Genomic DNA, 15,620 nt, shown 5'->3' with positions numbered 1-15,620 from the left:
CTACCCCTGTTCCAAATTTCATTCCAATCCCTTCAGCCGTTTTGACGTGATTGAGTAACAAACATACATACAAACTTTCGCATTTATAATACTACTAGTAGTAGGTAGGTAAGATCTATGTATATGCTATGTATATTATGTATATTGGTTATTGCCGTACTCAGAGCCATTTAATAGTAAACATAAATCAGTCCTTAGCTATTGTTTTCAAACTAAAAACATTAGTAAAGAATAATTTAAGTCAGAGATTCTCAATCTATTCCTTTCCTTAAGAACCACTTTTATAATTCTTGTTATGTTAGGGACCACTATTTCGTAGTTGTAATACCTAGCGGGTTTACCGGGGCTCCGGTTCGAAAAGCAGGAGTAGGAACGGGGTGGTTTTTAGTCAGTAAGAGTCTGACAGTCCCTCTCGCCTCGCCCAAGGCGGGAGAAGTCATAGAATGATATTCTACCTTAAAAAACGACATATAATAAATAATTATACTTATCTAATGATTGTCAGCGGTTTCTTTTGTTAGGAACACAGATAAATTAATATAAAACATGTATAATTTAATTCTTTAAGTGTTTTTTAAGACAAAAGTTAATTATTTTAATATAATAGCGTCTACTTTTTGTATATTATATATATGTAATATTCCCAGCTATATAGTTAATGTAGTGAATGAGATAATACATAATTATTATTAAGTACACACGTACTTATGCTTAATTTAATTTAACAATTGATGAACACATTTTAAGCTATCGTCTTATTTATATAAGACAACTTATTTCACGCGTTACAAAGCATATGTTTAACATAATTTTCATGAAAAAAAAGCATGTCTTGAAACTAGTCGAGTTCCTCGTCAAACAGTTACGTGAGTAAGCCGATAACATAATTCTATAATATAAAAATAAGTCGGGTTTTCCTTTCTGACGCTATAACTCCAGAACGCACGAACCGATTTCCACGGTTTTGCATTCGTTGGAAAGGTCTCTGGCTCCGTGAGGTTTATAGCAAAGAAAATTCAGAAAAATTCAAGAGAAAAGCAGGAAAACAGGGAAAATCATTGGTGGCGAAACGGAGTTCGCCGGATTTGCTAGTTTTCATGAAAAAATATATGACTTGAAACTAGTCGAGTTCCTCGTCAAACAGTTACGTGAGTAAACCGATAACATAATAATTAATGAAAAATAAAAACGATATATTATTTTGAAAACTCGAAAATCAAATGGAGAATGTTAACGTTTTTAGACATGTGTGTAACTATGAAGCCCTCGATGTAACGAATCGATCTGTATACTTAGTTTTGTCGTACAATCAAAACTGACCAAATTATATGCATCTAAGGTTTTGATGACTTGAATTTCTCATACAAAATTAACGTTGTACTGTGACGTCATAGTACAACGTCTCATATATTTTATTTTTTAATACTTATAACTAAGTAGTAGGTTATCACTTAATAATGTTTTAAAGCTATTTAAATATAAGAATGTGTAGGTATTTTTTAATTTACGTAATATTAACATTCTCCATTATATAGACACACATTTTTTTATATTTTTCTACATGACATGACATAGAGATGTTATTACCTACACAAAAAAATATTAAAAATAACAACTAGTAGATATAAGATAGAGTTACTTACTTGAAATATTTTTCTGTAGCTTTTTTTCAAAAAACTTTTAACTGTTTTTCTTTAACTTTCTTTAGTTTATCGATATGTATGTTGCACTGCACGACGAGTCACCTAAGGGACCAGCAGAGTACTGAGAGTCGGTACAGTAAAGATATTGCGATATTACACGAAGCGGATTGCGCTGCGACCGTGTTGCAGTCAATTTCACAACTGCGCCAAAGTACGGCTAGCTAGGTAGTAGGTACGATATTGTTTCGTGATGGCGATGTCACAAAAACTTAGATAGGTAGTCATTGTAAATAGATTTTTAGTAAGCTGCCTTGTTGGTCGAATGGTCGTATGTGCGGCTCGAAAAGGGATGTCGGGTTCCGGTGTCGGGTTAAGTATTACTGGTTTTTTTTCGGTTTTCGAAAATTTGTCAGTAGTAGCACGGAGTCTTTTTTTAAGGTGGGAAAATCATCCAATGACTTCTTCTGCCCTGGGTGAGGCGAGAGGGAGTGTCAGACTCTCACTGACTAAAAACCACCCCGTTCCTACTCCTGCTTTTCGAGCCAGAGCCCATAGTTTTTACCAGACTGCCTCGTTGGTTGAGTGGTCGCAAGTGCGATTTGGTCGAGAGGTCTCGGGTTTCCGGGTCGGATAAAGTTTTACTGGGCTTTTTTTGGAAAATTTATCAGTACTGCACGGAGTCTGGAATTGTGCCCAGTATATGGCAATAGGCTCACCCCCTATTACATGGGACTTATAAGACAAATGGTGAAAAGTGTGTGTACATTGTATTAGGTAATAACGTACCTAAATAGTTTCTACTAGACTGCCTCGTTGGTCGAGTTTCACAAGTGCGACTGCCGGACTAGGTCTCGGGTTCCCGGGTCGGGCAAAGTATTACTGGGCTTTTTTCGGTTATTCGGTGACCAATCCCAGTTGACAGCACCCATACACGATACACCTTAGTCATGTAGGTACTAAAGTTAAAATAGCGTCCTTAAAAAATAATAAAGTACTTATAATCAATTTCAAAATCCTCAATAATTATAGAATTGAAATTGCAAACTATGCTACGACTTACGTACGTTTTGTAATAAGTTATAAGCTATAACAATGGGTTTTACAACCTTTACTCAACAAAAGGCATCTTTGCTTTGCTGGGCGATTGGTGTTGGGTAAAGTGTGATTGAGTTTTTTTGCAACATCACGCCTTTTGTCCCCGAAGGGGTAAGCAGAGGTGGTACTAGGCATTTGCCAAGTTTGCATTTGCTAGGCATTTGCCAAGTTTGCATTTGCTAGGCATTTTCTAGGCATTTGCTTAGCGATATTACAGCTCTACTCATTCCTACATCATAATATATTTAGAAAAAGAGATATGCTTCAGCACCCATAGGCTAACTATACCGGAGTGATACCAAAGCTTCAGAAGCCTATCCACTCTCCGGAAGATTGCCCGGAGCTGCGGCCTGCCTAGCGGGTTACCAGGGCTATGCGGCTCGAAAAGCAGGAGTAGGAATGGGGTGGTTTTTAGTCAGTAAGAGTCTGACGCTCCCTCTCGCCTCGGCCAGGATGGGAGAAGTCATTGGATGATTGACAACGCATTTATAACTCCTCTGGTGATATTGACTGATTGCTTACCATCAGGTGATCCTTATACTCGTTTGCCTATCCTGTAAAAAATATAAAATGACTGCACGGTTTGCTGGGCAACCGGCTGCCTTGCAACGTTTATTCCCGCACGGAGCAACTCTTTGCCTACCATAAATTGTTGTTTCGGGTCTGGGTGTCATGTGTATGTGAACTTGTATGTTTGTAAACGCACCCACGACACAGGAAAATCCAACGTGTTAAAATAATAAACAATAAAAATTTAGTTTTCTAACAAAATTATTTAATGGATACTTTAGCTACCTAATGAAATGCAGTTTAGGTACCTACTTAAATAATAATTATACTTTTTCCAAATAACTTTTAATACTTATAACCAAACAATTAAAATATATTTGAAACCATTAGGTAACTGTTCATTATACCTAAATTAAAGGAAAATTTCCATCAGAGATGTGCTATGCTACGTTGCTGTGAATGCATTTGGCTTCCACCAATCATATTCATTGGTACATACACGTAGCTTAGCACTGGTGGAAACGGATTCAGCTAAGCTATGGTTTTTATATTGAAAGATGCGTGCTATGGATGGCTTCTCTACTATCGATACATCACATACTCGAGCTGCGCATGTTCCTCGCACAGCTACATAGCTTAGTATCGGTGGAAACGGTTAAATATTACATCTTCGTAGCATAGCTACGTAGCACATCTCTGGTGGAAAAACAGCCTAAATGATTTCTTTTCTAGCATAATAATCGTGTGTATCTATCAAAAATATGTTTTTGCTTACAACTTTGTAAATGAATAAAAAACTCAGTATTTTTCCAAACAAACATGATTATAACTAAGTAGCCGATGCCCGCGGCTTCGCTCGTATGGATTAAGGACTTTGTAACTAATAAAAGTTAACCTAAGCCTAAGTTATTCCTAAGTCAGACCTGTGCGTGCGGTGCGTCGCGTTCCTCGCGCGCCTCAAAGAGTTATCAGATGGGGCCCAATTAGTTTACCGGGGCTCCGGCTAGAAAAGTAGGAGTAGGACTGAACGGGGTGGTTTTTAGTCTGTACGAGATTCACACTCTCTCTCGCCGCGCCCAAGGCGAGAGAAGCCATCGGATGGTTATACCCCTTAAAAAAAGTTACTCCTTAGTACATTAGCTACCTGGCAATGAAAGTCCTGTCAAAATCGGTCCAGTCGTTTTAGAGGTTAGCCAGAACAAACAAATACCTACATAAAAATCATAAAAAAAATTTTTTAGTGTATGTAATATATCGTATGTATAATTCATATCATTTGTAGGTATGTAGTAAAAAGCGGTTATTTCAATATTACAAACAGACATTCCAGTTTTATTTATTCGTCTAGACTAGAAGAGATTAGTCTAGATAGGTATGGAATTAGGTTTTTTCTATTTTTATCTTATAATGTTTGGAAATACCAACAGATACAATCATAATAAACATTATTAACGTTTTTTTGTTTTTTTAATTCTATTTATGTTAGTTCTCCACGGACCGAGTCTGTGTCCCTGTCATACATTTATTATTACAATAAGTCTGTGTTTCCTGATAGGTATAACCTGGGTGTCTTCAAAGCCCGAGTGAATAGGATGCTTATGGGCAGACGTGCTCCATCGTGGGCCGCATCATCACTTACCATCAGGTGAGATAGCGGCCAAACGTCGACCCATTAAATGTAAAAAATAGTCTAATCAATATTTATAGTTTTTTTTATAATAACTATCGTGAGACAAAAACTACAAAATTAACTAAAAATCACGGTTTACTCGCGTATAATGGAGAAAAGCTCTACTAGTTTGGAGTCACAGAGAGACAGCTGCAGACTACTTAGCGGGCTTACTGAGGCTTCGGCTCGGAAAGCAGGAGTAGGAACGGGTGATTTTTAGTCAGTAAGAGATTTCCCCGATTCCCCAACAACCCTTAAATTCCTAATCCTCAAAAGACCAGCAATGCTCTTGTAACGCCTTTGGTGTTTCAATTGCTTACCATCAGGTAATACGTCTGCTCGTTTACTGGCGTGTTCCATAGTTACAAAAAAGATTAATGAAATAATGCCGACATAAATGAAAGATGCGTATAACATTACGCTTCGAAACCAGTCGTAAGATGGGCAGAGGTTTAGCCTTGACACAAAAACCGCAAATAAGCCTGCCCGTCATATAACCATTCGCAATACTTAAATATTTGACACTAATTACCTAACTAACAGTTATTTTTAACTCTAACAGTTAACTTGAAGTGGTAAGTTACGTAATGAAACTAGTTAGTCAATTGGTTACTGTAGGTCGAGTGGTTACAAACGCGACTGGCGAAGCTTATGTCGGGTAAAGTGTTATTGCGTGTTTCTTTATATCAGCAAAATTGTAAACGACCAGGTACCTATATGTATACCTATGATGGTAGATTAGAATTTATTATTCTCGTGGGTGTATGATACCCGTTAAGGAGCTTACCTTTTGTGTCATTGTACATAACTTATAATGTAATTGTTACCACCGCTACTCTTCTTGTGGGTGTATGATACCCGATAAGGAACTTATATTCTATGTCATTGTATATAGGTAATTAAAACATTTATTTGTTACCACTGCTAATCTTCTCGTGGGTGTATGATACGCAATAAGGAACATACCTTCACGCTTGATAAAGATATTCTAGTATTCGTATCCGAGGCCCTAATACCTTTTAAATGGTGATCTCCAACCCGCCTGCGAAGTGTGGAGATTATTGCAAACCCCTCTTATGTAGATGAAACTCGTAGTGTTTTTTATGGTATAAGGCGGTAAACGAACAGACGGATAACCTGATGGAAAGCAATCACCGCCACCCATGGACACCCGCAACACCAGAGGAGTCACAAGTGCGTTGACGGCGTTTTAAAAAGAATAGGTACGCTCTTTCCTTCAAGGTTTGGTGAAGCCGAAGAAGTTGTATTACAAGTGCTTTACTTGCCTTTTGGAGATTTGGGGAGAGGAGGATTGGGCCTCCAGTAACCTCACTTATAGGGTTTAAGGATAGAGGTAGGATTAGACCTCCGGTAACCTCACTCACACAACGAAACACAACGCAAGCGTTGTTTCACGTCGGTTTTCTGCTCGGCCGTGGTATCATTCCGGTCGAGCCGGCCCATTCGTGCCGAAGCATGGCTCTCCCAGATTAAAAATAAAACAACAGAAATACCTCTATATACAAATGAATCATTTATTTATTTATTAATTATAATACACTTATATATTAATATATTTGTGAGATCTTAGCTTATATTACATAAGAAATAAGAGCTATAATCGTGTAACAATTTTTCAAGAGCAACGTCACGCCTTTTATCCCTGAAGAGGTAGGCAGAGGTGCACATTACGGCACGTAATGCCGCTATACAATGTACACACACTTTTCACCATTTGTGTTATAAGTCCCATGTAATAGGGGATGAGCCTATTGCCATAATTATACTGGCCACAATTTCAGACTCCGTACTACTGAGAAATTTTCGAAAAACCGAAATAAGCCCAGTAATACTTTGGCTGACCCGGGAATCGACAGACCACTCGACCAACGAGGCAATTTATAAATAGCCTTAATTTATTATCGAATATACGTTTAAATACATATCCATATTATATGAAGAAATTTCTCCACATAATTGAGCCAACGAAACAATGTAACCAAGTATTGTATTGTGAACCTGATTGAAAAAGAGTAACCTATGAAGTTTCTTGCTCGTTCTTCTCCATAGGAATCTACACTTTGGAACGAGCAAATAGAGCAACTAGAGGACTGACTGACAGACAGACATTTTTTATTATCTTATTTGACGTTCAAAAGAGCCTTCTTTATATATTTTAAATATTAATGATTTTACTTTGACTTTGATTTCACTCTCCTGCACAGCTCCTAAGTATCATAGCGTGATGTTACATCTATACTAATATTATAAAGCTGAAGAGTTTGTTTGTTTGATTGTTTGTTTGAACGCGCTAATCTCAGGAACTGCTGGTCCGATTTGAATAATTCTTTTTGTGTTGAATAGTGCATTTATCGAGGAAGGCTATAAAACATCACGCTATGACCAATAGGAGCCAAGCAGAGCGGGTGAAACCACGCGGAAGTAGCTAGTACTCTATAATCTTCTTTAACAATAGCACTATCAGATACAAAAAGAATTATCCAAATCAGAACAGTATTTCTCGAGATATACGCTCTTAAACATAAAAACAAGCAAACAGACAAATTATGCTTTTTATAGCCAATCTATACTTAGGTATCGTCATGAGCTAATGTTCACATGTAAACAGCAGCTCATGTAGTGTAGATGTCCAGTCAACAAGGATGTAGCGAGGTTGACTGTCCAGGCGACACACGTACTTAGGTAACCTCATGAGCTAATGTTTACATTTGAACAGCAGCTCATGTATTGTAGATGCTCCAGTCAACAAGGATGGTAGCGAAGCGTTGATCTGTCCAGGAAGTACACAGCGTTAATTTCTTCTATGTCTTGTCATGAGCTAATGTTCACATGTAAACAGCAGCTCATGTAGTGTAGATGTCCAGTCAACAAGGATGTAGCGAGGTTGACTGTCCAGGCGACACACGTACTTAGGTATCCTAGATCTAGGTTTATATTTGACACCTATTATTCTGTGCTCCACACAAATGGTTCTAAGCGTTTATCTTCAGGAAGTAAAGCGTTAATTTCTTCTATGTCTTGTAGAGTCTGAAAGAAGAAAAAGAAGATATATAGTTAGCCAAATTTGTATGCAATTTTATGTACACAAACAATACATTCGATTTTAATTTTAATTTCGCTTATACATGTATCTTTCAACATACGGTATGGAACACCGCCGTCCCGCTCACAATTAAATGCTCATGCAGCAGAGGTGCAACATAAACACACACATAACATGCAATATACCACTCGACACAGGAGCCGTCGAGTCGACACGTCTACTGATTTTTTCCTATTATGTTCTCATGTAAGTGGCTTATTATTTCGTTTATGAGAATAAATGATTTAAACCTAATTTCACATGCACATAACATCCAGACCAGAAACAACAATTTGTGGATTACGGTATGAACGGTTTTAGGTATGAAAAATCTATTTAGTCCGTCAGACACGTATTTTTTTATTTTGTCATATAAGATACATAGATAAAACGAATCAACCATTTGGGAGTGGTAGCAAAAACGTAATTTCTGGTCGGCCTATAAAATGGGTAGAAGCGACGTCACTTTATTTCAAATCGATATATCTACGAAAGTATTTATTTCCGTAAGAAAACAAAAAATACGTGTCTAATGTTTTAAAATAATCTACAAGACGGACATTGAAATAAAAATAAGTCATCTACCCTTTTTTTTTGAGGGGTGAAAATCATCTAATGACTTCTCCCGCCTTGGGTGAGGCGAGAGGGAGTGTCAGACTCTTACTGACTAAACACCACCCCGTTCCTACTCCTGCTTTTCGAGCTATTAAAATGATGATGATATTATTACCTTATTATTAGAACTTATAACGGGATATTTATATAAAAACCATGTTTATTCATTTTAACGAGTTTCCGATATTTCGGCACTGTTGCAAGCGCCATGTTCACGGATTAACTGGAGAATTAAAAAACATGGAAAATGAATAAACATGGTAAAAATCCCGTTATAAGATCTAATAATAGTGTTAGTGACCATGTCGGTATATTACCTGTTGCAACAAAGAGTTGCATCTCGACAATTGGTGTGACACTTCATGGACCCTGGCTAGACGCTCCGCGTGGCGAGCGTTCGCCCTCTGCTTATCCACCATTTGGGAATACAAGCGTGATATTTCCTGGTCGGCCTGTTGGATAGAAAATGTAACATTATGACCTACAGTTACGGTGCTTTTCCACCAGAGATATGCTATGCTATCGTTGCTGTGGATGCGTTTGGCTTCCACCAAAAACATATTACGTACGTTTTTCCACCAGCTACGTTTTTTATGTGCGGGAGCTACATTTTGACTGTATCGTTGGTCGAAGTGACCATAAGCAAGTGCGACTACCGGACAAAGGGTCATAGGGTATTTGGATTTTCGAAAATTTTCTCAGTAGTAGCTCGGAGTCTAAAACTGTGCCCGTTATATGGCAAAGGCTCACCCCCTATTACATGGGACTTATAACTCAAATGGTGAAAAGCTGGTGTACATTGCTATAGCATTACGTGCTGTAATGTGCACCTCTGCCTATGCGATGTCGGGGATAAAAGGCGTGACAGTGCATATGTTATTCAAGTTTTTTATAGTATAAGCCGGTAAACGAGCAGACGGATCACCTGATGGTAAGCAATCGCTGCCGCCCATGGACACTTGAAACACCAGAGGCGTTTTGTCGATCTTTTAAGATTTATTTTACTCTTTGCCTATCTTACTTAAGATTATAAGCCCCGATTGCGCTTGAGACTAGTGAGCATTTTCAAACATTTTAGGTATGCTTTTCGACCAGAGATGTGCTATGTAGCTATGCTACGAAGATGTAATAGGTAAGCTGTGAAACTATGTGACCGTTTCCACTGATACTAAGCTATGTAGCTGTGCGAGGAAGATGCACAGCTCGAGTATGCGATGTATCGATAGTGGGGAAGCCATCCATAGCATGCAACTTTCCATATAAAAACATAGCTTAGTTGAGTCTGTTTCCACCATTGCTAAGCTATGTGTACCAATGAATATGATTGGTGGAAGCCAAACGCATCCACAGTAACGTAGCATAGCACATCTCTGGTGGAAAAGCACCATGAGTCTAGTCCGTCAGTCTGTCTGTCAGTGAAGCTATGTGTTCATTCCACAATGTAGATTTAATGCGAGAAACTCCATAATATAGATATAAATAAGAAATACAAATACCTCTTTTATTTTAGCCGCTAGCCCGCCCTCGATGGTCGCGAGTGGGTGAGCACATGCAGCGAGGTGCGCCTGCAGTCTGGTCGTTACTCGGACCCACGGTCTGTAGTCTAAACCTAGGCAAAAATATAGACATATTATACACTAGCTACTTCCACGCGGTTTCACCCGCTCTGCTTGGCTCCTATTGTTCATAGCTTGATGTTTTATAGCCTATAGCCTTCCTCAATAAATGCACTACATAATACAAAAAGAATTATTGAAATCGGGCCAGTAGTTCCGGAGATTAGCGCGTTCAAACAAACAAACAAACTCTTCAGCTTTATAATATTAGTATAGATAAGTAAAGTATAGTATAGATAGCTACTTCCGCGCGGTTTCACCCGCTCTGCTCGGTTCCTATTAATCTTAGCGTGATGTTTTATAGCCTATAGTCTTCCTCGATAAATGCTCTATCCAACACAAAAAGAGTTATTTAAATCGGACCTGTAGTTCCGGAGATTAGCGCGTTCAAACTAACAAAGAAACTCTTCAGCTTTATAATATTAAGTATAGATTTTACTAAGAAACTACTAGCTAGATGTTTCTTCAAAAAACTTAAAACTTTTATTTAACAAATCATTATTCTCCCGCGTTATTAAGCATCGTGGTAGCTTATTATCATCCTTATTTTTATTGGATTGGTTGAGAGCAGTGTCACAGCTTAATTTATTGAAACCAAATTTTGTGTTTCAATCGGCAGAATTGTTAACTTTTGGTTGAGGATAATGACGCCGTTAAGATTTTGTGATTTTGTTTTTTGGAGAATCACTCGCTACAACCTTGCGGTTTCATTCGCTGCTCGGCTCCTATTGATCGCAGCGTGATGTTTTTTAACCGTCCTCGATATGAGAATAGATATAAGAATTATTCAATTCGGAGTCCCAGAGATTGTTACGTTCGAACAAACAAACACTTCATATTTTTACAATAACTATCGCGAGACATACTAAATTAACTAAAAATCCCGGTTAACTCACGTACATTAATGGAGAAAAGCTCTACTAGTTTCAAGTCACAGAGGGACTCTTCATCATCGCAGCTTACTACACACAGTAGGTTGCGCGACGTCGCTGCATCGGCGCACGTTGTTCATGATGAAGAGTCCCTCTGTGACTCGAAATTAGTAAAGCTTTTCACCATTAATGTACGTGAGTAAACCGTAATTTTTAATTAAAACACTTAATAGCCTTATAATTTTAGAATACAAAGTAAATTACAGAAGTATACATATTAGTAGAACTCCAATTATCCGAACTCCAACTATCCGAATAGACCGATTATCCGAATCATAAAAATTGACAAAAAAAGTCTAAGTGTATTATTCAGAATTACCCCCCCCGCGAAAAAGTGTTTGTCAAGTCTTGACTTGTCTTAACTTGCCGTTGTGCCTATGCTGACTTCCCCCGCAATTTAATTCAATAAAAAAATAGTGCAATATCAAAACGTAGCATTTATTCTCTTCAATGGCAATTTTTTTGAAAAAATCCGATTATCCGAATATTTGATTATCCGAATGGGTCCCGGTCCCCATTAATTCGGATAATTGGAGTTCTACTGTAACAAAAAACTTACCTTCCAATACCTCTGGGTCTCTCGCACCCGGCAGACCGAGTGTACCTCTCATGATAGGTAGGAATGTTGGTATCTCCTGTAATAAATAAAATCACATTATAGTTTTACCCGAGCAGACGGATCACCTGATGGTAGGCAATTAGCGCCGCCTCTGGACACTTGAAACACTCGAGGTAGTTACAAATGCGTTGCCGGCTTTTAGGAATTAAAACAGATTAGACTGTGGAATAGAGCTGTCGTCTGTGGCCGAACCGATATGACCTTCAAGATAGGAGCGTATTCCTTTTTAAAAGGTTGAGAAAACCCGCAAATGAGGAAAACTCCTCTGGTGTTGCGGGTGTCTAATGGGTACTGACTAAAGGTAAGCGTCCACGGGTTCGCATCGTACGCATCGGACGGATCGCAAAACTTAATTTTGCACACTGTATCGGCAGCGTTCGTTGCGGGCGAGTATCAGCAATCGGATTACCGATGCCACTTTCACTCGGAATTGTTGGCAACGGCATTCCGTACGACGTCACAGTAAAAAATCCAATGTAGGCATTACTGATTTTAAAAAAAGCGGAAAAGTGGACGAAGTGTAAAGCAGTTTCTATACTAACGGTACTAATACTAATCCCTCCGTTGCGTGCGATGCGGACACAGCGGGCATGTTGTTTACAGTTAAGGCTACTAGACTTTCCCTCTGAAAAAGTACCGCACATAAAGTCGCTTTATTCATTAGGGGTCTGATAATACCTGTAATCTCTGGTCAGTCCTCATCACTGCTGCGGCATCGGTCGGGCTGACTGCTACTGATCCGGGCTGCGCTTGACTACTTAGCGGGTTGTACCGGGGCTCCGCTCGAAAAACAGGAGTAGGAACGTGGTGTCAGCAAAAGTCTGACTTCTTGCTTCGGCACTAAAGCTGGGAGTCATTCGCTGATGCTTTTGGTGAATCTTAAAAAAAAAGAATTCTAAAGTCCCCCCCCCCAAAAAAAGCTTGCTAAATAAATGCATTTTTTATTAAATAGACCAGAGAAGGGCTTCGGCACTTTTGAACGTCACTCGACCGGAGTGAAACGCCTATAATAATATTCAAGTGTCCACGTCGGCTGTCGGTCGAGCTAACCATCAGGTGAAGCTATCTGCTCGTTTACCAAAGTATAGTTCCTATAAAAAATCATAATAATACCTGTAATCTCTGTATATCTTCATCAAGCTGTACATCGGTCGCCTGCTTGACTACTACTATATCCCGGGCGCGCTTGTTCTTGCGAGCTTGTAGGCTCAGCTGCCGACGTTGCAGCATCGACTTCTTGCTGTCCGCACTACGCTGGGTCTTCGCTGAGGCCTTTGGTGAATCTGGGAATAAAAATACCATATACAATAGATATAGATATTAATATCATGCCTGCCTCTATCCCCATGGAGGAAGGCAGAGACAATGGAAAATTTTAATAAATAAGTAAACGAGCATATGGATTACATAATGATATGCAATCGCGCCGCCCATTGAAAGAAAGAAAGAAAGAACAGTTTATATGCAATTAAAAAAATCAATAAACATAAAAATTAATACTGACCCAGCAGACGCATACAAGTCTTTTGCTAGCCGTTTGGGGGTTAGGAGTTTAAAGGTTAACAACCCATAAATTACACAGCAGGGAAATCAATACATTCAGTAATTCCAGCGTGAATGACAGACAAACAAAGTGTGATGGGTCATAGTACATTGTTCTCACATAATTGAACCAACAAAACAATGTAACCAAGAATTGTATTGTAAACCTGATTGAGAAAGAGTAACCTATGGAGTTTCTTGCTCGTTCTTCTCCATAGGAATCTACAATTTGAAACAAGCAAATAGAGCAACTAGAGGACTGACCGACAGACAGACATTTTTTATAATAACATTTGCTTTGACTTTCAAAATGTCTTCCCATTTTATTTGAAATAAATAATTTTGACCATATAAAGACTACATGAACCTACCTCCTATAGGTCGATCCACAGTATATGATATGTATGGAAGCTCTGAATCTGAGCAGATACTGGTGCCTGGAGAGTTGTTGCCGCTGGCTGGCAGCTCATTGCTTCTTGAAGGATCTGGAAACAAGGAGAATAATATTATTTCATCATCATTATCAAAATTGAAGAATTAGGGTGCTTTTCCATGAGACATTTGCTATGTTACATTGATGACTTTGGCTTCCACCAATCATATTCATTGGAATTGCTTAGCATTGGTCAAAAACAGATCTATGTTATCTAAAGACAGTAGGCTGCGCAATGTCGCCGCATCTGCCCACACCGTTCATGATGAAGAGTCCATCTGTGACTCGAAACTAGTAGTGGTTTTGTTCATTAATGTATGTGAGTAAACTGTTATTTTTAGTTAATTTAGTATGTCACACGATAATTATTATAAAAATTCCCAAATCAATAATATGTCACTGCTCACACGAAGAAATCAATAAATAACTTTTATTCTGCAGACCCAGTATTACATTAAGAATTATTGAGAACCAATAATATATTGCTCAATCTAAGAATTGAATGTCAACAATCAACCTACAAGGTAAATTAGACAGTTTTGAAAATGTATTATAGGTACCTTTGTAGGCAGTCTAATTTGTAAATGTGATGATATAACTAGGTATTTACCTGATATATTAGGAACTGCAATGGTGTGCCCCTTATTTCTCTATTATACTGGTCTCTATTCAACATTGTAAAATTAGTAAGTAAGTGAGGGAAGTTGCGAGGCGACCCCATCACAAGTATTTTTATAACTTACTGGGGACGTCTCAATTTTGTGTATGCATGACAATGTTTGAGAAACAATAAAAATATTTTTATTTTTATTTATTATTTTATCTGATGTGAATTACTGATTGGAAAAATGTATCAGAGAAATTTTAAACATAATTATATATTTTTAAAAGAGTAACGAATGGAGTTTCTTGCTCGTTCTTCTCCATCTGAAGCTAGCATTAACGGTTTAATTAGGATAAAAGATTTGACTTTGACTTCGTAATTTTCAAACATAACACTACCACCCATTAAAGCCGTGGCAGACGTATAAAGCTTTAGAACAACTTTATTGAGGCATGATTACTGCGGTTGTCAATATCCTGTAACGTAACTCATCTTAAAGAGGAAAATTAAACCCAATATTATTTGTTTACCGTTACTATAATAATAATTATCGCCCAAATCAATAAAAAATTGTATCGCAGATTTTTCTTTTTGTAAAGAAAATTGTTTACTTACATGATTACACAATTCGACCAATATTCTAATACACTCGGTATTATACTTTTTCTTATTTATTGAAGTACCATATTTTTGCCAAAATGTAATATTTTATAGATAAAAATACGAAATCGCAAATCGCGTATTTATTTTCTTTAGACAGTGACAGTTTGACAGTTATAGTGTTGTACAAAATCATACTAAACTAAACATAAGTAGAATAGAATTGTTCGATTATCGAATAATTGGAATAATCAACTAAAAATCACAGTTTATTCACGTATTATTAATGGAGAAAAGCTCCATTAGTTACGAGCCATATCAAGATTCTTCGTTATGAACAACGTGCGCAGACGCAACGCCACGCAACGCTACCAGCGCCAACGCACGGTCTCCAGTAGGCTCCGCGACGTTGCTCCCGAGTTACCGTGATTTTTACAGTTCATTATTGAATAAAAATAATCGTTACAAATGTCTTAGTAAACATAAATTATGTGATTATGTATGTGATTTACGAAACATAATGTGATTACTGAAATAATAAATATCAATTGCTATTGCTGTTCTTAGTATTGCGCTGAAACTTGAGAACGGCTGAACCGATTTGGCTAATTTTATTTTTAAATTATTTGTCATAGTTTA

General features: G+C 37.8%; 2 protein-coding genes across 2 annotated transcripts in view; both read right to left on the bottom strand.

Annotated features, from left to right (window-relative positions):
- LOC118280282 (fatty acyl-CoA reductase 1) overlaps positions 1–1,855 on the bottom strand; it is a 37,671-nt gene extending 35,816 nt beyond the window's left edge. Inside the window, exon 1 of the mRNA XM_050702186.1 lies at positions 1,644–1,855. The gene's annotated coding sequence lies outside the window, so the exon portion shown is untranslated. The remainder of the gene's footprint in view (positions 1–1,643) is intronic.
- A 5,891-nt stretch (positions 1,856–7,746) lies between these two features.
- LOC118280294 (BLOC-1-related complex subunit 5) lies at positions 7,747–14,873 on the bottom strand. The gene is made up of 8 exons (XM_050702226.1): positions 14,865–14,873; positions 14,388–14,427; positions 13,716–13,829; positions 12,916–13,085; positions 11,743–11,818; positions 10,132–10,244; positions 8,953–9,087; positions 7,747–7,965 (listed from the first exon to the last, which is right to left on the bottom strand). Exons 1-8 carry the CDS (start codon positions 14,871–14,873, stop codon positions 7,885–7,887), a joined length of 738 nt encoding a protein of 245 aa, XP_050558183.1. The 3' UTR covers positions 7,747–7,884.
- Positions 14,874–15,620: the final 747 nt, after the last annotated feature.

The sequence above is a fragment of the Spodoptera frugiperda genome, chromosome 21 (genome assembly GCF_023101765.2).
Source record: "Spodoptera frugiperda isolate SF20-4 chromosome 21, AGI-APGP_CSIRO_Sfru_2.0, whole genome shotgun sequence".
NCBI lineage: Eukaryota > Metazoa > Arthropoda > Insecta > Lepidoptera > Noctuidae > Spodoptera > Spodoptera frugiperda.
This window is presented reverse-complemented; position numbering and strand designations above follow the sequence as displayed.